The sequence below is a fragment of the Dermacentor silvarum genome, chromosome 6 (genome assembly GCF_013339745.2).
Source record: "Dermacentor silvarum isolate Dsil-2018 chromosome 6, BIME_Dsil_1.4, whole genome shotgun sequence".
Taxonomy (NCBI): Eukaryota; Metazoa; Arthropoda; class Arachnida; order Ixodida; family Ixodidae; genus Dermacentor; species Dermacentor silvarum.
In genome coordinates this window covers 143358228-143383326 of record NC_051159.1, presented here as the reverse complement: position 1 = coordinate 143383326, position 25099 = coordinate 143358228, and the positions used below count along the sequence as shown (strand labels likewise).

Genomic DNA, 25099 nt, shown 5'->3' with positions numbered 1-25099 from the left:
GTCGGTTACAATTTTGAATGGACGCCCGTAGAGGTAGCAACGAAACTTTTGAACAGCAAAGACAGCCGCTAAGCATTCTTGCTCTGTCACAGTATAGTTTCGTTCAGCCTCGCTGAGAGAACGGCTCGTATAGGCAACCACATACTCTTCATTATTATGGCGCTGAACAAGCACTCCACCGATGCCAATTCCGCTGGCGTCACTGTGCACTTCAGTAGGAGCAGACGGATCGAAGTGACGAAGAATGGGTTCTGAAGACAACGATAATCGTCATCTGCCTCGCTTGCGTTTCCTTTCTTGAACTCTTTTCTCGCTACTTCCTTGTCAAGAATGCATTGTCACGTTGATAGCGTGCGCTAGCCGTTCGTGACCTTGAAATACCGGAAACGCAGTGTTAAAAAGGACAAAATAGATAACGATTGTTGTTGTGGAACAAGATAAGCCCCTAAGGTTGCAAACATTTCTCAGAGCGTCTCCAAGGTAAATCGACCTTGGCGTCTCTCTTCTCTCCTCTCTCTGACAGCACCGTAAGACTCACCAAAGTTTGAATCAACCGCGCTCTATTCACCCACAAAAGCACATGCACGCACACACAAAAAGTGAGTAAATGATTAGAAAACAAATGGGCGAAATATCGTTAAATTACAATTTTATCGGAGTACAGCGATGTAAACCAATGCTCGTCTGGCAACGCTCATACGTAAGATCAGTTTCCGGTTCCGGAACCAATCGCTCGCTCTGCAAACGTGTAATATTTGGGGCTGGCTGCTAATGCAGGTGATGTTTCTTTTCTACAATGCTTGTAATGATAATTTTACAGCTTGTAAAATTAATAAAGTGAAGTGTCAGAGGGTTTTTTTATATTATTTGCTTGTTTTCATCTACGCAGCGTACCTTCAGAAGCGAGCTTTGAGGTAGACATTCTTCGAAGCTCACAGGAAAGGGCCGGTGTCGGCGATTACCTACGCAGCACCGACAGAAAAATCGGTCAAAATGGTAAGTTAGTGCTCGTATGTACTTAATATACCGACCTAGTATCGTAAGTATTAGATTATGGTTCAATAGTTAATGTCAGCGGTAGTGATCGTGACCATAGTACGCCGAGTTTCGAGTTACGTGCAGTAGCGGTTCAATTACTTTCTGATTGAATGTGTACTTAATTTGCAGACTTTCAGGGGAAATTGTGACGGGTGCTTCCGTTACTGGAAAAGTTACAATCGTTCTCGCCACTTTCGGACTAACTCTGCGTCTTTGGCCGCTGGTCAACACCAACTGTCACCCAAAGGAAGATTGAACTGTATAAAAAGGGGAAAAAAAAAAAAAAAGTGTGAAAGCCGGATCAGGATTGCAGGGTCTCAGTATTGCGATTCGATAGCGCGAAAAAATGTAATTTCTACCACTTGATGCCTGTAAAGTGATAGCGATATGTTTTCAATCTACAAACCAATTTGACAGCTGCGCACAGAATACGCTTACCAGAGGCAGCGCCCTTTTTTTTGCTGTGCAGTGAACTTAGTTCTCACTTGCATTTCCAGGTGCTCCTGGCGGCCGCCGTGATGACTAAAGCCGGGAAGGGTAAGTTTTTTTCGCGTATGAACCGCTCATTGCAGTGCATGACAGTTAATATCGCTGCACGTTTTAAATAGGCCATTTTAACTCGAAACTTGTGGTGTGTTCAAACAGTAGCAATATAAAAGATTTTAGCTTTACTTCTTTTAATCTAAAGTCATTGTTACCACAAATGTGGGTTCTGTATTAAGTATTGTATCTTCCACCACAACGCACACAAAGTGAGTTGTCAGTAGTTTGCAGGAAAGTTCATTTTTATTGAGAGGCAGATCGTTTAATGTAATGTCTTAGCTATGGAAAACCACTCCTGGAGCTGTCGCCTATCATTTCTTGCAGTCATTGTGTCAGCGGCAGTTCGTGGACATGAGTCGTGCTCGGGTGGAGGGCCTTCTTCTGGCATTCCCCAAGCTGCTCGGTGCCGGAAGGCAGCACACCTTTGTGGAGACCGAGAGTGTGCGCTACGTGTACCAGCCACACGACAAGCTCTATGTGCTGCTGTTGACCACACGTGCCAGCAACATCCTTGAGGTGACAATGCTAAAAAAGTTTCATGCCTAATTTACTTTTCTTTGCTGTGTTATCCGACAGCTAGTGAAAGTTAGTGTTTCGTGATAGCTGAGATGGTGCAAGAGCTTGGACATAACATGCCTGAGCTTCTAACAACTTCATGTTTATTACTTGCAATACTAATTGCTTTGTTTCATACATGGGGTGAACAAGCAATAGCTTTATTGTGCACTGGCTTCCACTGATTTAAATAGCTCTTTATAAACATACAGAAAGTGGCAGTGGCTTTGTCTTCTTGTATTGATAGAGCATGGCACACTCAGTGTTCCTAGCGAAAAATTGTTGCTGTGGCGATATACAACCATTGGTTATCGCACAAATTTGCTAGTGCGCTTACAGCATTAGTTTCTGTGGAAGCTTTTGCTTGTAGAGGCCAGGATTCCGACCATAATTTCCAGACTACAGTCTGCACTTGTATTGTCTGCACTGGCGAATAGAGACCAAATATAAAAAGTGTTCATTACCTTACCTGTATACCAGCTTGCATCAGTTTGCAAGACCCAAAACTTATGCAAAAAGATTTGTGTTAATACATGAAGTAACCACTATTGTATGCTCTTTCTTGGTCTTCAAATATCACATAGGGTCGCCTGAACTGTTGCAGCAATACTCTGCTGTCAATACTGAATTGGTGATAGGTTATGCATGTTCTAACTCGCCCTACTCCTTGCTATACAGTCGAGTGCCTCTACAATGAATGCCTATACAAAGACAACGAAATGACCTGTAAAACAAAGGTACAAGGGCGTGTATAAGGAATGATTTTGGGCGCCCCAAGCACTTTGTTATAAAGGTGTTCCAAATGTAATTGCTTGCTTTGAGAGCAAAGGTTCAAAGCCAGGGCCTAACAAAGCTGATGATGATAAGTTAACAAGGGGCTGCTGCTTAACAATCTGTGAAAATCGCAACCAGTTAACAGTGCCCACCCAATGGCAACAGTCAGTGTGATGTCAGAAACTGTCATAATGGTAAGAATTGCCCTCGGCTGCAGCGATCACTATAACTGTACTGAGCATTCACACAGGACTGTAAGGGATTTTTGAAAGCTTGCTTTTAATTTCGAAATGGTGTACATTTGTGGCAGTAGTGCACAAGGAAGAATGTGCAGGCTTGAAGTTCGTGCTTGCCGTTTTTTTCTTCTTCTCATAGAAGCAGTGTATGTATGACCTAGAAGTGACTGGCATGTTCTAATGAATAGAATAAGTGTTCACTTATTCTATGTTATACACTGTTATGGGTCGCATCGCCCTAAGGTGGCTTTGTGCACGTGCAGCAGATGTACAAGGAAGAGGAAGAGGACTGCTGGAAAAATGAGTAGCTGTGACATAACTGCGGGTATTAGTCCAACGGTTAGTTATTGTGCATCGTGGCATTTTTAGTGGCAGCGGTGATTATGGACATGAGCTAAATGCCCATGCTATTGAGCAACTGTTCGGTGATGCCGTCTCTACAGCCCTTTGTACGATGGCACTGTTCCAACGGCATTGTTGCAATACTAATTGATGCTTATAATCGACAGCATTTTCACTTTGCATTGTGAAGTACTTTTATAGACTGAAATGCAAAGGCATGACTTCAGGGAATTTCCTTCCTCTATAGTAGAGCATTGTAGTGGATCTTGCGTCACAAGATGTAGAAACACCACTGTTGCTATGAGTATTGTGCGTGAGAGTTGCCAAATGGTACATGGAAGAAATGAGAAAACACATATAACAAAAGTGCAAGCTACAATCTGTCGTGCTTGGTAATCAATAATTTTAGTATCTTCACCTGTATAAAAAGCATTCTAGCTCATCCGACTGTTGTTCCTGAACACTTGTCTCTGAGTGATGGAGAACATAACTACTTCCCCCTGATGTCGTAATCACTGCCAATGCTATTTCGGTGTGATGATAGGACCTGGAGACCTTGCGGCTGTTCTCACGTGTGCTGCCTGAGTACTGCCGTGGCCTTGGATGAACAAGAGGTGGCAGAGCAGGCATTCAACCTCATCTTTGCCTTCGATGAAATCGTGGCCCTAGGCTACCGGGAAAGTGTCAACCTGGCCCAGATCCGCACCTTTGTTGAAATGGACTCGCATGAGGAGAAGGTCTACCAGGCTGTTCGACAGGTGGGCGAAGTGATCCTCTTATTACCCGTGTGGGACTTAATGTGAACTGAAATTCTTATTTCGCACAGGGCTTATTGGAGTGCAGGACCTTCCTTTCCCTTAAGTTTACACCAAGTAATCTGTGTGAAGAGAGATTTAATTGTGTGGGGAGCTAAATTGTATTAGCGGCCCTGAAACATTTTTAGAAGTGCACTGAAAATGAGTTTTGCTACTCATCCAGCTACCAAGAAATGGTGATGTACTCTCACATTGCTTACAATGCTTTCTTAGTATTGTGTCTCTAGCGTTTGAACAGGCAAGTGATGGAAACTTTGTACATGGCTTCCTGATGCGACACACAGATCCAATAATTAATGCGGTGTTCCTCCTGCATGCAGGTTCAGGAGGCAGGTTGTTATGAGGGAGTGTGATATTTGTGGTTGCACCTGTAAGGCAAAGCACTGTAGCAGAGCTGCTGTAGGACACAAATGAAAGGCATGTCAGATGTAATTTAACCAAATTACTGCCTTGCAAAAGCAGTGCTGTTGGTCAGATTGCTGCTTTCAGAGCTGAATGCATAATGTCATTCTGTGCAGACTCAAGAGCGCGAGGCCAAACAGAAGATGAAAGAGAAGGCCAAGGAGCTGCAGAGGGCACGGACAGGAGGCACGCAAGGGAGGTGGCGCACGGCCTGGTAACTTCAGCACAGGCTTTGGCTCTGGCTCAGGCTTCACGCCTACAGCCGTGTCTCCGGACACGCTCAGCGAACCGTCATCGCCCAAACCATCTACCTACCTACCACCTAGTCGCCCAACAGCCGGCAGTGGGCCCAACAAGGCGCTCAAACTGGGCAGCAAGCACCGAGAATGGGACACTTTTGCTGATCAGCTCAAGCAGGAGGGTGAAAGTGAGTCAACGTAGGAATATAGTTAATTCATACCTTAAGGGTCCCGATCATGAGACATTACATGCGGGGCAGGCATATGAAGAGCGAAGTTATTGATGACAATGTTACATGGATGAGCCAGCACACACTCGATCTATGGTGCTGCTGCTGCTGAGTTCGGGGCTGTCGGTTTGATCAATGCTGCAGGAGCAGCATTTCAATAGGGGTAAAGTGCAAATGCTCATGTACTTAGATTTAGGTTCATGTTAAAGAAGCAGGTGGTCATAGTTAATCATAATCATAATTAATTTGACTATGACATGCCTCATAATCAGATCGGGGTTTTGGCAGGTAAAGCCCTAGGATTCTGTTTTAATTTAATTTTACCACACTCAGTGGCAGACTTGAAGTGCACACTGGATTGCTAATCAGTCCAGTTTGTCTCGCAAAGCTATTCCAGTCTCGTGCAGTTCTGAGAAAAAAAAGTGATTGTAAAAACATAGCAGTGTGGGCTTGTGGCAAGATCATAGTGTCCAGATGACCTGTGAAAATCTGCTACAATAAAATCTCGGTGATACGAATCTCGCGGGGTCGCATGAAATATTTGTATCATTCAAAATTCCTAATAGTGGAGCCCCGTTGGTACGTTCCTCCGTGCTGCATTTTCCCAGCTGCTACGTTGCGTTCTTGCGGTCCCGACCTAAATCCTTGTGACTTACGACTTCCATGAATTGACTTCCATGTATTAAGTTCCCCTTGATACGTCGTCAATCTGTAATGTTCCTGCATCTTACGTTGCGTTCGAATGTGGCGGTCACGTAAATTGAGCGGTGCAGCCAGCTTGTACGTTGCAACAAGTGACCAGTGCATTGCAAGAAGCGACTGGTACATTGCAGATACGGCGCAGCCGCGTGGGCCTCATTGTCAAAACGATCTTCGATGTTGACAAAATGCACCTAGTGCTGGTAGCTTATATGCGCTGCGTTTTCGACGTTTAGTTCACATTGAAGTTAGAGACAGGGCGAAGGTCAATTCGCTCGCTGCTGCTGCTGCGCTTCCTGACTTCAGCGTTTTGACAGCGAGTTTCCGCGATCACCGAGCAAGATGTGTTCATGTTTACCTGTGTGCGCGTCATGCTTGTTAATTTAGTTAGTTAACAAATGTTTACAGTTTATACGGCCGATAAAACTACTATCCTTACTTCGTACAGCTGTCTACTAATTTGCTATCGCAATCGTTGCTTTACCTTTCGGGCGAAACTGCAACTTTTTCAAGTGAAACTTGTATACGCTAGCCTGCGCCGGCGATGTAACGCTAAAGCCTGTTTCACGTGCAAGCGAAAACGCTCGCGATTCCTGCCGCGGCGGCACATAAACCTGTTTGGAGTGGTGGCGGCGGCACTAGCGGCAGGAGCAGCAAGGTTCAGGAAGGTTGGAATTTCATCGCGGCGGCAGTGCGGAAGCACCGCTTCCTAACCAATGACGGCCCGCCTCGCCACTTGACCAGTGGTCCGTGCCCGCGTGACCAGTGCTGGAAAGCCTGTGCATAGGACGATATTCGCAACGGTGGAAAATGCGCAGTGGCAATGCATGTGAAATGAAACCTCGCGAAAAGCTTCACAGCGCCACGCCGCTCTTCGCTCCATTTGCTCAATCACTTGCATGTGAAACAGGCTTAAAACTCCAGCAGCGGCTCGCCGGCGCATTAGGCACGGTGCCAGCTGCGTAGCCACGTGCCAATGCCACGTGTGCAGCCAATGAGAGCCGTTTCGCTTCTGCTGGGGAGGGAAAGGGCAGGAAAGGGTTTCGCGCACGCTGCGCCCACGTTGTTTCCGTTTAGTTCAGTCTCTGAAAACTGATGGGACGGCTGCGCATTGTGCGTACCCCTGAACAACAGGCAGCTCTAGCCGATTGCCGACGGGAGATTACCTGTGAAAGGGCACATTGTTGACGGGTCGGTCCTACGGAGCGAGCTGCTGAAGCTGCGGCACTCCGCCAATGCCGAGCAGATCACTTGACCTTTCCTTGGTCACGGTCAAGTTACTCACAAAAAAACATAATCGTCAAACATAAGGTGCACCCAGGACAAGCTTCGCCTACCCCCCATTTTCCGATAGGGGAAGGGCCGACGATTTTTTTTTTCTTCATTTGCGGTCCCTTAAAAAACATGTCAACAGGGTTCTACTAACCGTGTGCGTTTTCTTTATGCCGAAATCGTCAACGATCGCCTTCTGAAAGGCTTAAAAGTGTACGCATGTGGTCTCACGAATGTTTTCACATGCCACTGAATGCCTCAGCACGTCAAGTGCAGGGAACATTTTGGCCGTCGGGGCTGCTGCAGCGGTCCTTGTCTGCTTTCTCGCTAGTCAGAGCATCAACTAGGCTGTGATGTGATCCGGTCCGCTTGATGTGGGAACCAATGAGAGATTACGCAGCCGCGTGACGTAGTCGGTTGCTTGGTGACTATGGATCCCGCTCAGATCCCGCTGTGCCGGTCGCTCTGCTGGCTCAGCCGGCGCTGCTGTTGCTCACACGTTCATATGATCCGCAGCGGCACGGCAACGCGTTCGGAACAGCCGCTTTTTTTTTCTTTTTTTTTCTTGATATTGTGGGCTATGCATTTCGGCTGAGGAATGTTACGAATTCGTATCACACCGGAATTCGTACCAACCGTGATCGTATCACCAGGGTTTTACAGTAGTTTAATAAGCTTTCTGTCACGTGATATGGAATTAAGAGACCTATGATAGAGAACGAGTTGGAAATTCGAGAAATGAGTGTGTGCTAAGTGACTTCGCCACTAAACATTTCATCTCCAGCATTTTTATGCTCAACATAAATGCTGAGCCACTATGGCCTTTTGTAGGGAAAGCTGAATGACCCCTATCATATTGCTTATGCGGATGCGTGTGCAGACCACACTTGGATTTCGTTGGGATTAATGTGTTTAATGATTCTGCAGCCTCTTGTGTCAGCAGGATTAATATAATCGTATAGCTCTAGGTATGCTGTCCTAGTCCATTTCTGGCAGGTATGGCACAATGCTAATTTTCACAGTCACTCTTGGCTAGGGCGCACATACACGATGATGTCATGTTTATTCTGTGTTCTAGGTCAGTATTGGAATTGGATTCCGGCGTGATATTTATGGGTGTATAAATATCACGCCGGAATTGCCCCCCCCCCCCCCCCCCCTATTGCGAAGGCGATGACGCATCCGGTTTTGCTAGCGCATGCTCCGCCCGGACTAGTGTCGCCTACCAATGGAGGTGCATCTTTTCTTTCTTTTTGCAATTCTTTCTGAGCATGTCTCTTCTTTCTTTCGCCTTTCTTTCACCCTTCGTTCTAAGGCCGTACCAGCTACATGCGGGGAGAAATGTAACCTCACGAGGATGCCACATTATTGCACTTTTTAAATGGTGTTGTTTACACGTGCTTGCACTTTGAAATAGTTCAGGTGTCCTCCCCAAGCAAAACCATTGCAGCCTCCATGGCAAGGAATGTGAAAAACAAACAAACGAAAAGAAACATTGCTGTTTGGAGGCGACATGGAGCCTCCTCTTTGTCAGTGGTTTTCTCAGCGTCAGCATCTCGTTTGCGTGCCACTCTTACTATACGGTGCTTCGGTGGTACGTGGCAGTAGAATCTATGGAAAATAGCAACAGCGCAGGCCGAGAGCCAACAGCGACGTTGTCGTGGATAGCTCATACGGTGACAACTGATGGGCCGAATAGTCAATTTTGGGGCTTTCACTATAACGACCTTTCAGAATGACAAATAATTTGCCATGGTCCACTGATGCTTGTTATATCGAGATTTCACTATACCTGTTTTTCCTGAATATTTGCTTTTTCTTGCAACAGCCATCTCAAGTGCAACATCTGCCAAATCCCCGTCTTCTTCAGCAGCTGCCCGAAACATTCCACAACCAGCTACAATTGAAGCGTAAGCACAAACTTTTTTTATGGAGCATTGGATGGAAGTGCGAAGGAAGTTTTCATATCCATAATTTATGCACTGAAAGATACAGTAATTCGAGTGGTGGAACAACCATTTGAACTCTCGACGCAGGTCTTGGCGCAGTGTCCAACATAAACCTGTATGCCACATACGGTCTCAATTTTAACTTAAATAGTCAATAAATATAACTAAGTTTCCTCTTTTTCTTATGCTAATCATTAAAGCATTAGGGCTAAAAATGAACTTATCTCATTTATATTTAAAAAAATGCCTTTCCCTGCACACATATTGCATTAAAAGCCGCTTCTACAATTTAGACTTGCAACAGGTATTACGCATTCAATGCACTTCAGTCGAGCAGGAATAGAAAAGTTTGGGGAACTAGACCATGCCAATACCACGCCCAAGGACGCACCTGACTAAAGCTAAGCAACAGGGAAGACATCCACAGGTTTCTTCTAACATGCACAATTTCTATTGCATAACTGTGTAGTGGAACATGTGCAAGCCAATTAAATTACGACCATGTACTCTGCTTTGCCAATCATAGAGGGTTGCAAAGAAGGAACAATTGTGATAAATAATGTGCAACTGGACATTATCAGAGACTTCTCTTTGATCCAATGCCGTCCTTGATTGAGCTCCGTGACACGCTAGTACAGTCGAGTCCCGCTACAACAAAATTTATGGGACACGTGAAAAATTTAGTCGTGGAGGAACTTCGTTGATGCGAAATTAGTATATGTACGCCAATTGGAAATGCCGCGAACGAAACAGAAACCATCGTCCGGGAAATCTTCGCGATGGCGTGGGGGCAAATGTTGAGACATATCGAAGGCAGTCAATATAGTGTCAACTTCACGAGAGAACGCATTTCGCGCCCCTGTTACAGCATTTTTCGTACATTGCGACCGACGCCTAACTCAACGCGCATGCCCGGCCAATTGCAAAACACTCATTTTGCGGCACATGCACCGTCTCAATGAAGCGGTTTGAATTGTCACAATTTCATTGCATAATTATGACAAAGTCGGCAAACTTGGCAAGCTTGCGCTTACCGGAAGTTTTATTTCCAGAAGTCGGTCAGCCTGGATTTCTCACTCTTCACGGCAAGCAAAGGCGTTACGCGAGTCTCACAGTCCGTTAAAAGAGCCATCGCAATGTCATTGTCGTGGGCTCTGATAACTTTCAAGATGAGGTCAAAAGGATCCATTACTTTCAAAGCAGTCGCCGGAGTCAGTGTGTCTAGTGGGTCGTCATTTTCCCCAAACGACGAGACGTTGGCATCATGTTGACAACAGTGGCTGCAGCGTGGCCGCCGCATCTCGAAAGCAATCTGCACCGTGCACAAAGTGCGCGCCCACGCACCTTTTGCACGGTGTGCACGGCACACTTTGTGCACAGAGTTTCGTTCTCGAAAAGCTTAGTTGAAGCGGAAATACCGAGTAAAACGCCTTCGTTATGGAGATACTTTTTTTTTATTACTTTCTATGAGCAGATGACTGGAGAATCCGAAAATCTTCGTTGTGTTGGAAATTTCATTGTAGCGGCATTCGAGGTAGGGGGATTCGACTGTACTCAGCTACTCCAATTTCAGTTCAGTCCCAGTTTCGTTCCCGAAAAGTTCATTGAAGCGGAAATACCGAATAAAATGCCTTCGTTATGAAGATACTTTTTTGTGTTAGTTTCTATGGGCAGCTGACTGGGGAACCAGAAAATCTTCGTTGTGGCGGAAATTTCATTGTAGCGGCGTTCGTTGTAGGGGGGTTCGACTCTACGAAGAATACTGAACTGCAGTGCAAACGGTAGCGTACAAATAGAAAGACAGTACAGCGGCACTGTCGTGGCAGTAAATTGGAACATCTGCCAGAGAACATTGCAGCAAAAGTATGAAAACAGCAAACAAAGAACCGACAGCATTGGCTATATCTGTGGCTGAGGCCGCTCCCTTGAATTCCACGATGATGATGATGATGATGGCATGCTATAGGTGTTGGTTAAATTTTACTACCAACCTTGCATGCAACGGAACAGCGCTGTTATTCTTATGTTTAATTAGGTGCAAGTGTGGCGCAATTTTCTGCTAAAATGTTGTTTTGGAGGAGGATGGTGCAAAGGTCTGCTCTTGGTGCATTTTCGTGCTGCTGTTCTACGTGATTACCTTTTTTATAAGGGCCCTGAAATGATTTTGACGATTTTGTACAAACGTACTGAGTTGTTAGGGTAGGTGCTCCTAATCATTAATTGACGCATTTAAGCCCTCCGTGTAAAGCGTGTAATTTATTATAAGGTCTTAAAATATCGCTGCCAATCGGAGCGGCGCTGCTTCCCTGTGTTTTCAGTTGCCCCCTCCCAGTCGAGGTAGTTATACCAATTGATGTCATTTGGGCGAGCTATCCGATTCGCTACCCTGTTCTCGTCATCAATAATTTTTCCAACTTTATAATGAACAAATGTTGTTTGCAATAGTTGGAATGTTCGTTAATATGTGTATATATAAAAAAAAAAGTAACAGAAAGAGAATACTATATATCACTGCACTCAAGCATTTCTGACACACAGCGAGTGTGGTCTGCTTGTGTTACAACGTTCTCCGTGCTATTGCCCATTGGCATGGCTAACTATTACATTGCAAGTGATCATGTTTAGCCGCAAAAGTCTGACTGGCTCAGTGACGCAGCATGCTGTTCACTGTTATGTCCTCTGTGGATGGGACAAAAGTTACCGCATTCATGCTTCAATTTCATCTTTGATTGTGTACACTTGACGATGAAAAGTATTAAATACTGTTCGAAATATATTCAAATTTTTGAATTAAGACTATTCTTTGAGATCCTAATTGAACAGTGAGCATTTGATTCGAGGACCAAATGGAATAACTCAATTTTCGATTCATTATTAGAATGTTTCAAATATTCACACACCCCTAAAACGAAACTTGTAACATTCTTTGTTTTCCTTACTTCAATTTCAATAATGTCATCTGATTTAGTTTAGTGTTCGTTTCCGACAAACAGAACAAACAAAACCCCCCAAAATCTAGGCACTACTTTTTATCTCACTAGGACAATGTTTAAAATAACATAAGTAACCACAGTTCATCTTGGTTTGGTTGAATCCTTGGCAAAATGGGCCCAGATGCATGCCACAGCCATGATTCTTTCTCTGCATAATAATGCTGGAATTTGCATTTTTTGTCTTTCTCAACTTACAGCAGTTTATAATGTGGTTTCGTGAGTGTGACATTGTTAGGCAGCAAGTACATTTCACTGCCTTTCCCACGCAGGGTGAGCCTTAACATCGAAGAAAAGGTGACCCTGACGGCGCTGCGTGATGGTGGCCTGCAAAATCTAGAAGTGCATGGGCTGGTGACACTCCGCATCACAGATGAGCAGTTTGGGCGCATCAAACTCATCTTTGAGAACCATGATGACAAGGGCGTCCAAATACAGGTAACGATTGACTCTGTTGACTGCTGAATTCATGGCAGTTGTAATTAGTATTTGCGCCAAGATCGAGATCGAGCTACAGGTGGCAGCACTGTCACCACGTTAGTGTGGATAGGCAGTCGGCGGCATGTATTGAAATGTACACAGCGTGGCCATGGCGGCTGCATTTATATCGGAGCAAAATGCAAAAACAGTCGTGTACTTAAATTTAGGTGCACGTTAAAGAACCGCAGGTGGACAAAATTAATCTGGAGTCCCCCACTACAGCTTGCCTCATAATCAGATCGTGGTTCTGGCATGTGAAACCCCATAATTTTTAAATGTACACAGCGCCGCTTTGCTGTGAACGGTCTGGCCCAATTTTATCGTATTGAAACGCGCTGACTGCAGTGAACTGATTATACAGTATAGAACCTCATTGATACGATCCCGTTTCGTACGATTGCCCAGCGCCAACATTCGCGATCAAGAACACAAAAAAATAACCCAATACAGTTACGCTTCTTTGTTGCCGGTATTCTAGGACAGGCACTTTTGAAGATACTATAATGAATGGTCAGTGATTAAGGGGGGACGCGGCTTTCGCATCGCGAAAAATGGCTAAAAAATCTATTTTTAGAAAATCACATTTTCAGTTTCTGTAACTCTTATTCTATCTGATTCCGAAATATCATCACTGAAAACCAAGTAGAAGTGCTCTAAAAAAAATGTTGTATCAGCCAAGGTGCCGAAAAATTGCGCGGAAATCGCGAAAGAACGGCGTTTTTCAAGCCACGATATCTCCGGAACGGCGCAGCCGAGCGCCGCCATCTTGGTCTCGTTGGAAAGCGCATTCCTCCGTCTTCAAATCTGCCGCTTCAGCTATCTCCTCCATACAGAAACAAGCACACAAAAAGCAAATGATTGAAGGTCGTGCCAGAGCCACCGATTGGCCGCGCCCGCCACGTGACTCCAGCGCGGTTCGCCATTGGTCCGGTGCTCGCTCTGTGATGGCGTCGTCTGCTCCACTTGTTGCGGTCTCCTCGCGAGCTCCGGACAGTTTCCGTAATCTCGACGAGTGTTAAAGCGAGCGCTACGCGGACATCGCAGTAGCGTGGCCGATCCCGCTTTTTGTGGATGTCTCAGACCCGCGGCTAAGCATTCCGAGCATCGGCGACGCGGACTTCGCGACCAAGCTTCGGGCACGGAATGCTCGGACACGCGGCTAAGCCTCTCGCGCGTAGGCGTCTCCGACTCGGCGATGAAGCACATCGCGCGCGGACTTCTCGGATCCTTGCCCAAGCATTTCGTGCGTTGGCGCCTCCGACTGCGCGACTAAGCAAATCGAGCGTCGACTCCTCGGACCCGCGGCTACGCACTTCGCGCGTCGGCACTGCGAGCGTCGACTCCTCAAGCCCGCGGCTAGGCATTTCGCGTGTCGGCACATCGCTCATGGAGTGTCGACACCTCGAGCGTCTATTCCTCGGACCCGCGGGTAGGCATTTCACGCGTCGGCACCTCGGACTGCGCGATTGAGCTTACCGAGCGTTTGGACCCGCGACCAGGCATTTCGCGCATCGGCACCTCGGACTGCGCGACTAAGCTCGTCGAGCGTCTATTCCGCGGACCCGCGATCAGGCATTTCGCACATCGGCACCTCGGACCCGCGACTTAGCACACCGCGCGCCGACTCTGTTATCGTAATGCCACGATATCTCGTAACAATACCTATCATACCACCCCTTCATAAAGAGAACCTCATCATGAGCTCTGTTCACTAGGCCACTTGTGCTGGCACAGACACCTGGCTGCAGAAGTGAGGCATGATACAAAAGTACAGGCTGGAAAGCACCTAGCAACTGCGTTGCTGCCTATCAGTGGCTCTCCTAACCTCCATAGCCATTGTCAATGGAAGATGATTCAGAAGGCTGCTGAGAGCCTTCATTGAGTAACATGGTCGATTCTACCAAAAGAAAACAATGCCTCACTGACTGCACTAGAGGCTGCTATCAATGAGGCAGTCTGCAGATACAACACTAGAACTACTGTATAAATAATTATGCCCACATAGTTCTGCACCTCACTTGGTTGGAAACCCAGGCACCATGCTCTTCGTAGAGCAGCAGTAAAGAATGCCATAAAAACATGAAAAAGGCAGAACGAAGGCTCAGCAGACCAGAGGCCACATGTCCAAGAAGCCCCACATTACAAAACACATCAAAGATTACAACTTTGGTGCGTTTTAGAGAACTGAAGAGAAGGTGCAACTTTGAGAGCCGTTTTCTCAAAACTGTTTTTTCGCCTTTCTGCTCAGTTTCTGGAGCTTATTTCTTCGTTACCGTTTAGCCTATTTTGATTCTGTTTTTTTGGTCACGTTCCTTGGACTACAGTGCAGGTCGAGACAGTCTCGCATTTCTATCTTGACTTTTTATAAATTTATGGCGTGGCTATTCGTTCACCCCGAAAGTGTGCTTGGTGCGAAGGTAACTTGAAAAATGACTATCTGAAAAATTTGTGTAGCGAAAAAAAAAAAAGTAAGACTGTCACGACCTTCAGCACACATTGAGCTATGCAGTCAATACTCAACGAGCCTTCCATCATGTTTTTTAAGCTCCCCAGGCCCTCCAGAAAGTTCAAGAGAGAAAAATTCTGCTGAATAAAATGTTCTCAAGGTATCACTCTGAAACTTTTATGGAAGTATCAGGGAGACATTCTAAACATTTGTGCCAATTTTCATCAAAATCCATGAAGAAATCAGGAAGTTGATTTTCAAAGCCACGTCCCCCCTTAATCGGATATAACAAAGTAAATCCAAAATTCAAAAATTTTCTGCCTCACTAATTTGCTATAAGCATGTATGCTTATAGCAAATAATGGGATATAAAGAAGGTACAGTTAAACCTCATTATAACAAGGTCGGTAAAATTGGCACTTTACTTCTTCTAATTTCATCATACTGAACTTCAACCTTTTTACAGATGTGTACAGTTGCTGACCGATTTTTCTTACACGGGAGGGGCTGTAAAGATTTCCAGATTATCGGGCAATCGGAAAAAACAAATTTCAATGAAAAAATACATGTTCATATTAAAAAGACAATTTTCATTTCATTGAATTTGAAAGTCGGTGACTAATGATATGATTTCATGCCGTGTCAACGATATCTTCATACCGGCAGCACGTAGGAAAGCCTGCAAAGCTATCGCATCCTCTCCACCGTCATGGCGGATGGTGTTGCCCACAGTGGGACGGTGCTATCAGCAGATCAGTATCCACACAGTCCAACCAATGCAGCATCAAAACTCGTCGGACTCCGTAAAAAAAAACTTTGCTTTAAAATTACATGAAACCAAGGCGACAGGAGACAATTCATTGTTCATTACCGCCATCTTTGTTGTAAATTGGCAACATTGCGTGCGCATGTCATGTCCGAAAAATCAAGCAAGATCTGGTATGGCGTTTTAAATTTCTGTAGCCGTTGAAGGCGCCCTGAAGCACTTTTTGAACATAGTAAGAAAACTTTGTCAATCTGTCGTAGAGGCTGCTGTGAACATGTGAGCCAAATATTACTGTACTGCATGCAGCAGGGAATTTACATTCTCGTGTCGAAAACACCGAAAAATCGCTTGCTGGTTTTTCGCAGTACGATTTTGTGAGTGGAGCTCATGCTGAATCCTTAGGTTGTCACCGAGTAGGTTTTTGTTGCTAAGGCAGGTGTGTCTGAGTGGTACTTCCTGTGATGCTTTCGATTGACTGACGCTGTCAGCCAGTGTGCTTGACTACGAACTTGTCTCTTTTGTCTTAGACGCACCCAAACATCGACAAGGAACTATTCAAGAGCTCACAGCAGGTGAGCCTCAAGAACCCGACCAAGCCGTTCCCCATCAACTCTGACGTGGGCGTGCTGAAGTGGCGTTTCCAGACTCAGGATGAGAAGATGGTCCCCCTTTCCAGTGCGTGGTGCCTCTGCTTTGATTTGTTATTGCGATAGCAATTATACGAGCACTCGAGGCATGTTTGCGCATCACGGTAGGCATTGTCATGCTTTCACGCTATAAACACTCATACACAGCCCGCCCACCGCATGGAGGGTTAGAAAGCATCCAGAGACGCACAGTGCATTTAACTGCAAAAGCGATGAAACCAAGTGGACACACCATCATGCTGCACTCAATCGACTCAGCCAGAGCGAATGCAGCATAGCACTCTGGCTTCCGCTGCTAGGATGAGCGCTATGGGCACACACATTAGCATTCCTGTTGAGCAGCTGTGTGAAAACGACCCCGTAGTGCAAACACTGGTCTGAGCGGAATGAACAGTAAACATCAAGGTAAATTTATCTAAGTCTTTCTTTAGGCACTTACGAACGCCTATGGTTTTCTTAGTCTCATCTCATTCACCATAAAGATGGAACGTCTGCAATGCCGTTGGCAGTGCTCCTCATCACGCCAGCCTTCTGAAACACCTTCAGCACAACTCTAAAGCTTGCCATCGCTTTCAATGCTTTGCATTTGGGAAAAGCTGCCAAATGTTGTTTTTTTTTTTTTTCCGTATTAAACTAGAACTTACTTGTAATGATGCTCACGGCAAGCAAATATCTCTCAGATTAATCATGCAAACTGTAGATTTGTCTATATAGAGGAACTTGACCCTCAAGAATAGGTTGAGTGAGAAGTCAAGCTGAGAGAGCCGATCATGGCAATGCTTAGTTGAGCTCATTTCTTTCAGGTCAGGGCTTTGGTCACAACCTGTGTGAGATAAGAAAACCAAGCGCGTAAATTCAGTGTCGGGTTCTTCAATACAGGCTGCAAAACACTAGACGAGCGCAGCTGCATTTATTTGCACTTAGCAAACATTTCAGTTGAGTTAATCATTTGCCAATGGGTGAACTCGGCCTAACCTGATGCTTGCTTAGCCCAACTGAGTAGCATTTAGTTAGCACCGGAGGCAAATTTCAGTCTAGCAAGCAGTTAAGCCAGTTTTGTCAACTTCTAAGCCGAAGTCGGCTGGTATTAGCCAATAAAGAAAAAAAGCATGAGATCTTGAACTTTATGCCATCTTTTCTGATGAAGCCTTGTACATCTGTCATCTTCCCAGCTATCACAAATGATGATAGACTTCTTGGTGACATAAGATAGAGTAAAGCTCTCCTGCATGACTGGGCAGCTGTTTGAGAGTAACTCGCGTGGGCGGTGAATGAATGGCATGACACACTTTGCATGAGACTTTCCAAAGGCGTATTTGTGAACTGTCCTCTTGCTTAACCTAGTGATCCACTTACAAGTGCACAAAGAATGTACGAGCCGGCTTTTTTACATGCAGATGGGGTTGCTAAACTAAGCAGTTTTCATTGAAGGGCTGCGAGCATTCTGATCCTCTCTTCATTTATCCCACCTCTAAAAGACTTCCTTGAAACCTCATCCTTTTTTGTAGATACATAACCTGCCTTCACCATTTCTTGTCTATAGCAGGGACATTTCCTTGGCACATCAGGGTCGACATACTATATTTCAGTGCACATGGGCCTCACTTTCTATTAACAGCCCCTTCCATGCAGATAACTGCTTGAAACATTGATAAAATCTTTATAAATTAAACTCTTTTGTTGGATGTTAGGTCATCTCCTTTTCACTGTTGCTCTCTGCTGAACTGTGTATGTGGTACTGTTATTGTGTGTATGTGGTACCGTTATTGTGCCGCAGAACAGGCACCTGGCATGACACTTAGCAGCATGTAGCATGTACAGTACAGTCCACTCTCAAAGAGAACACCAAATTAGTTTTTCAGGTCTGATTAATAGGGGTGTGCGAATACCAATACAATGAAAACTCGTTAATTCTGATTTCACGGGACCGAAGAAAATGTCCGAATTAACCGAATGTCGAATTCTCGAGGGTATCCAGAAAACAATAAGCAAATGCGGCAACATGCTTTTATTTAGTGAATGAATTAGCACATCCTGTTGCTATTTTGCACAAATGCAGTGCGGAAGCTGCAATTCTGGTCATCTCGTGACTCATGGGCTCTCGCAGCGGCGATCGAGCTCGCGACTTCCTTCATAGCAAGACTGCGGCGCTCGCCTTCATTTGCGACACGCTTTGCACTACCGCATGCTCATCCCGATTATTTTTTTGCCGATGAGCTGATCGCCAACATATCGTCCAATGTAGGCGGTGCTGTTCATCCTCAGCAGCTTTGCACTGAATCAAAACAAAACAACTGTTTACCGCAACCACGGCCGCGATTATGAATGGCAACTTTGCTGTGCTGAAGGCACGCGGCCGACGCACGCACCGAGTCGGAATGAAACTACCGTTCACTGCAACAACTGCGGACAAAACCGCGGTCGCTATCGACGCGATCATGGATAGTGACTGCGCAGTTTTTTAGACACAAGGCCAACGCGCACGCTGAGTCAAAAGGAAACTACTGTTCGCCACAAAAGTGGCCGCTATCGACGCGATCACGGACGGAGACTACGCAATTATGAAAGCACGCGGCGAACATGTTGTTATGCGTGACGGTAACTGCAAAAATAAAGGCTTTAAAGGCACAAATAATCACAAAGCATCCCGGCGTTGCTGTCATTCACGTGATTTTTGCTTATGACTATGGTGATGTGGACTCTGCCACTTCATTTCAGTTGGACGCTAGCGCTGTTTTTGCTCTGTTGTGGCGCTCCTTACTTGCCGAACTACAAAAGTTTTCCGAATTAACTGATGTGCGGCCAAATACGTCAGAATTAACGAGAGTTTCATTGCATTGAATAATGCATACGCCTGCTGGGACCAGAAGACGAGACCGAATTATCCAATTTTCCAAATTAACAAGGTTTTACTGTACAGTAGTAGATTTCGAATCGAGTATCAAATGAAGTCATGAAAAAATGACAAAAATCGAATTGAATATCAGAGAAAGTTTTATCAAAGGTTAATGCTTTCAAAAAAATTTTGGTCAGGAAAATATGGTGCTGCACATGCTCAGAAGTCTCCTAGCATTGCATAACAAGAACTTAGCAAGCTATTTAACATAGGTACATAGAAATCAAGGCATACAGCACGGTCTACTGTTATTAAAGGGAACAACAAATTAGTATGCCAGCACTGATTACAGCTCAGTTCTAGTATATGAAGATCTGGGAGATATCTTCTTTCATCAATAGAATTTCAGTTGAATAGAATCAAGTGCATTTTTTCCTCTTAAACTAATGAATTATTGATGCTTTGTTGTACTGAATACCAATGAGGTTCTGTTTAAAGGTGGACCTATGTTTTGCAGCAATCTTATTTATTGCGTAGAAAGTTTTCCTTTCCAGTTTTTCTCAATAATGCAGAAGGGCTATCCCAACTACCTACCTACCGTTAACCTACCTGCCGTAAGGCAGGTAGGTTAACGTAAAGCTAATCTGTGTGACAGACGAAAAGATTGTGCATCACGTGACTACAGTAAAGAGCAGGTTCTGTCCGTGCCATTTCATTGTCAGGTTCGGCGTGATTTGCCACCTGTCAAAAATTCTACAATCTGCAGGGTCATGGCAAGTTCGCGGGACGCTCATGCGGCACGCTCATGCTCACGCGACATGGGGCATTGCACGGATCTCTCCACGGAATATATCAAATATTCATGAAATCAAATAGATATTTGATTTGTGATTCGAATTATTTGAATGTTCACTATTCAATTTGGTTCGGTGACATTCAATATTCGTACACCCATACTGATTGCAGCTCTGTTTTGACTTGAAAGCCTTGGCTATAATTTTTTTTCTCCAATTTAACCTTGATGTAATGAACATGCGTAAGACAAATTATTGGATACAACAAAGTATAGTCAGCGACCGATTTTCCGGACGCCTGATTTTTCGGACATGCCTGATAATATTTCACTTCCGAGTTTGCCTTTTGAAAAATGCATGTGTGCAGTCAACTGCTGGGTGTCCGAAGCTGGCGGCAGCAACTGCGACGTCAACATTGAATATGAGCTGGAGCAGGAGCAATTGGAGCTGAACAACGTGGTCATCAGTATTCCGCTCAGGCAAGCAGTTTCCTTAAACCATTCTTAGTATCATATTTACTCGATTGTAACGCGAGTTTTTTTCCAGATTTTTGCTACCTGAAGTCGATCCTCGCGCTACAATTGAATACCGAAATTAAAGTTGTCTAAGAAGTGCTATGATCCACCTAATTCTAATCAACGAGTGAAAGCGCACGAGGGATGCGCGCTTTCACGGAGAGCAAACGCACAGCGGAGAGCAAACGCGGCGTCTTCCGTCGTGCGAAAGGGCCCTGGGAAGATGGGATGGAGGGAGCGGAGGCGACGTTTAGCTGTGGCACCAAATGTGTATCTTGTGACCGGCTCAAGGAGAACTGGCGACATCTCCCAAGCGAAAGGAAGAAAGCGGGAAGGCAGCGCAGGAGGGAGGGGGCGCGGCTTCTACTCTTCCAGTAACTGGGTACCTGTGAAGTTTGCGTGGCTGAGGGCTGTCGCACGCACCGTATCTTGCAAGCGATCTCCACATGGCTCTTACCTTTGTATGCGCTGTGCTTTTGCCACTCAGTTTCCGTGGAAGCGATAGACCATACGAACCTTCACTCGCTGTTGCTGGGGCGCTTGCTCACGCCAGTGTTCTGACAGTGCTTGTCTGCGGTATCTATTCATGTTTGCTTGTGCGCGCCGACACTAGGCTTGTTAATTTACCTAATAAGTGAATGTGTGCAAGTTTATGCGGCTGATAATGCTACTATCCTTACTCCGTATAGCTCTCTACTAATTTCCTATCGCAATTGATGCATTGCATTTCAGGTGAAGCTGCGACTTTTTCATGCATCCGGTGGTCTCGAGTTACTTTAGCAGTTTTCTTTTTTTTTTTGCTGGACGCGACAAAAAGTCACCCCTCGTCACTTTCGCGGTGTTATTTTTTCTTGATGGACGCAATGAAAAGTCACCCCTTGCGTTACAATCGCGGTCGCGTTACAATCGAGTAAATATGGTAGTTATGGCACAGTTCTTTGTCCAGAACCTTTCAAATGCTGAAGGCACTCACATGCAGGGTGTTGATTTAGTGTACCTTAATTTCAAAAAAAAATATTGAGGAGAGTCGGGTGAAACAACCTTTGAAATTGAATTTTGTGCTTTTAAGGCTTTGAAAGTCATGGAATTCTTTTTTTGCACTTCGAAACCCTTGAATTCTTTGGTAATCTAAAAAGAGGTTGAGTATGCAACCCGGTTTTCCTGGCAGATGAGCTTGGTCCTGGCACACTCTTCACTCAAATAATGTTTCTAAAATTTAAAGCTGACACTAGAGCATGTGTATTTTGTTTGGTACGATTTGTGTGAAACTGGAAATCCCCACTGTGGATGAGTGAGAAACAGGTGCTGGTTCACTTCCCATGTCTGATGCTGATTTCTTTGTGGCTTCGTCCAATCGTTCGTTTCAGTTCCCTTTGTGCCACCTGTCACTTTGCTTTCGGCCAGTCACAATGCATGTTCAGGGCACCGTTTTTTTCACGCCCCTTGTTATATGACTGAACTGCTCTAGCTAGCCAACACCCTTCCTTGGCACACAAAAAGTTTCATGAGAGTCGACATGAGGGCTACGTCATATTACGCTGTACTGCGACTGTAATGCATATATCAAAAGATGTGAAAAGTGCAGTAAATATGTTGTGAGCCACATTCTTGAAAATTCCTTGAAAGGGCCTTGAAAAGGACCTTGAACCTTTGTCTTGGAAACCTGTAAGAGCCCTGCTTGAAGTTCAAATGCTGGAAAATATGCAGTCCTATCAAAGAATTGTTCTTTTGTCATTCAGGTTTATTCACACTAGTGCGAGTTGACGTTAATGTTAAGAAATTACTCTTAACACAGCTCTGTTGGGGTGTGTTCTCCAAAGTTGATCGAACTTTTATTGTCTGTTCAAAGATCCAGTAAACCAATCTGTAACTGTTACAAGCATGTATTAACAAAGAATCACATTTTTTTAACATGCATAGTCTTCCTTTCTGGGCCATCTTCTAGAATTGCAGCTACAAAGTGCACTGGCTGGGCTTGTCTTTCAAATTGTGAAGTTTTCAGAAAGTCTTGCTGCTGTCTGAAAGTGTGCTTTCCTATCGCAACCCGTGCAGCAGTCACGGGAGTGGATCAGTGGTGGTGAACGAGTGCGACGGCGACTACCACCACGACAGCAGGCGGGGTGTGCTTGAGTGGCAGCTGCCGTTGATTGACGCCTCCAACAAAGCGGGCAGCATGGAGTTCTCCGCACCTGGCCGCCCCAACGACTTTTACCCGGTTCAGGTCCAGTTTGTTTCCAAGACGCTCTACTGTGACATGCGGGTGTGTACTTTTGGCCTTCCTCCTTTCATTGGGACATTTGCAACTGCACATACTTTCATTCTTGTACAGTCTGTTCTAGTACTGTCAAACCTTGATATAGTGAGCACTGATATAACGAATTATTAGATATAATGAAGTAAATCTAGAACCTCTCTCATCAATAGCAGTGTGCCATGAATACATACTTGCCAACTCCCGTATTTTCTGTAAAGTTTATGAATTCAGGCTCAATCTATGATTTCATTGTTTCGTTGAGATTTAGGAAAAAAAATTCAGTTCATGAAAATCTTTTGCTCATCGGTCTCCCTTGGAAGTCTTTTTTGAAAGGGTAGACAAATACCTGCTTGTTGCAAGTTTATCAGACAAGTTCTTGAAGCAGGTGATATTAGTTGGTAACGGCAAAGTCACTGATCATTAAAAAAAAAAGTTAATGGTGTTGCTCGTCCGACATTGCTGTTCCAAGTTTTCTGCTGTTAGTGTGCTGTGTAAAGATAAATCATCATTAATCAAGTGCATGTGTACCCAACAAAAGGTGTGTATTCAGGGCCAAACTTCAAAAGAAGAATTTTTTGATATATACTTGCTAGAAAAACATAAGAATGTCAGTTAACTTAGATTAAAGTGCGTGTTAATTATCCCGGGGCTGTGCCGACTGGCAGCGATCAGTCCCATCAGTGCTAGGAGCGGCCAGTTCGTATGTTCAAACAATGTTGAACAATTGTTTTTGTCCTACCATATAAAAATTTACAAGAAAGGTGCAGTAGTTGCCTGGCTAACACGGCTACCAATACAGATAGAGGTACTGTGAACGGTTAGTACCTACAGCAGCACTGGAACAGTGACAAAAATTAAACCTGCTTTATGTTTATGACAGTGCAAATAAGTCGAAAGAGAATAATGTGCTATCGAGGTTGTCAGGCATTATAAAAAAAAAAATTGGTTTATTGATTGTTATCTAGTATAATGAAAACAGCAAAAGTCTGGACTGTACTGCTAAATTCAGAAAAGTTGGCAACCCTAGTTGCAGACGTGGTTTTGGTTTCGTATCCGATTGTACTGTGCCAGCAATTTTAGGACCAACTTTCTTGGTGATAAAAAAAAAAGAAGGCACATGTTAGAATTGGGTAAAATGGTAATCATTCATTGTGAGCTACTATGTACACTTGGAATGTTTTTCTTAGGACAGGCCAAGAATAGGCCTTTCCGGTGAAAGATTACTACATGTGTTCAACACATTAACAGTAGTACCCCAAGCTTCTACAAGATAGATGTTGCCACTAAAGGGGACTGACCTGTCAAGTTTGAGTTATCTGACGAAGACCAATTTTAGGATTGAAATATTGAGTTTGGGACCATAAAAAAGTATGCGTGCCAGTCTTGACCTTTAGTCGGGATCAAATCAACCAAAAAATTGAATTTTTGAAAAGGCAGGCGCACAAAACACAGACACAGGTGGAACAAAAAGGTTGTTTTGTGTTGCAAAAATGAAAAGACACTTCAGTTTGCCAAAAGGATGGTGTTTTTGTTGTCTTTTTCATTTGCCTGCCTGTTCAAAGCGCAAATCTATTTCAATAAAACATTGTATGGTACAACCACACATCGTGCAGTTAACCCAGCACTTATACGCTTTCTGTCTGCAGATTGTGAATGTGGTGTCTGTGGACGACGAGACACCCGTGAAGCACTCGCTCAACACGTACCTCATAGTGGACAAGTACGAAGTCATTTGAGGGACCTACGTTTCACCATGAGGCAATGTTTGAGGGGAAACAAACAAGCAGTACATTTGCTACAGTTCCACGAGTATCAGCACCATGTACAAGAGGGCTACTGTTCTTTTTTTTTTCTCTTTTGCTCTGTCTACCCAATGAGTTAGTAAATGTGGCAAAAGAAATAAAAACTGTTTTGAACATGCCTGTTTAGATAGTCTGGTCTTTCTTTCTGTGTGTGTGGCACAGTAATAAACTTTTTTCACGTAGTATTGTTAGAAATGGGTTTTGTCCAAGAACAGAATTTGTTTCAGTACCTTCAATGCTAGGCTTTACAGAAGGAAGCGGTGAACAAACGTATACAGTGGATTCCAGATAAACGAAACGCGTTAACGGAAATGCCGGATAATAGGAGCAATGGCATCAATTTTGGTTGGCCACCCATGGCTATGTTGGAAAACTTCGGTTAAACGGAACCCATCCTTTGTCGGACTTCGGTTAAATGTAACTGTAACCAAAACCACCGGAAACATCATTGGCGTATGGAACAGGAAACGTCCGC

At 44.6% G+C, this 25099-nt stretch overlaps 1 protein-coding gene across 1 annotated transcript; it reads left to right on the top strand.

Annotated features, from left to right (window-relative positions):
- The first annotated feature begins 1910 nt into the window (after positions 1 to 1910).
- LOC119456123 (coatomer subunit delta-like) lies at positions 1911 to 24734 on the top strand. The gene is given in 11 exon segments (XM_037717727.2): positions 1911 to 2097; positions 4033 to 4083; positions 4085 to 4246; positions 4822 to 4884; positions 4886 to 5132; positions 8974 to 9055; positions 12357 to 12522; positions 16304 to 16451; positions 20421 to 20532; positions 22621 to 22828; positions 24469 to 24734. Coding segments are annotated over 11 exon segments (1494 nt in total). The 5' UTR covers positions 1911 to 1932; the 3' UTR covers positions 24559 to 24734.
- Positions 24735 to 25099: the final 365 nt, after the last annotated feature.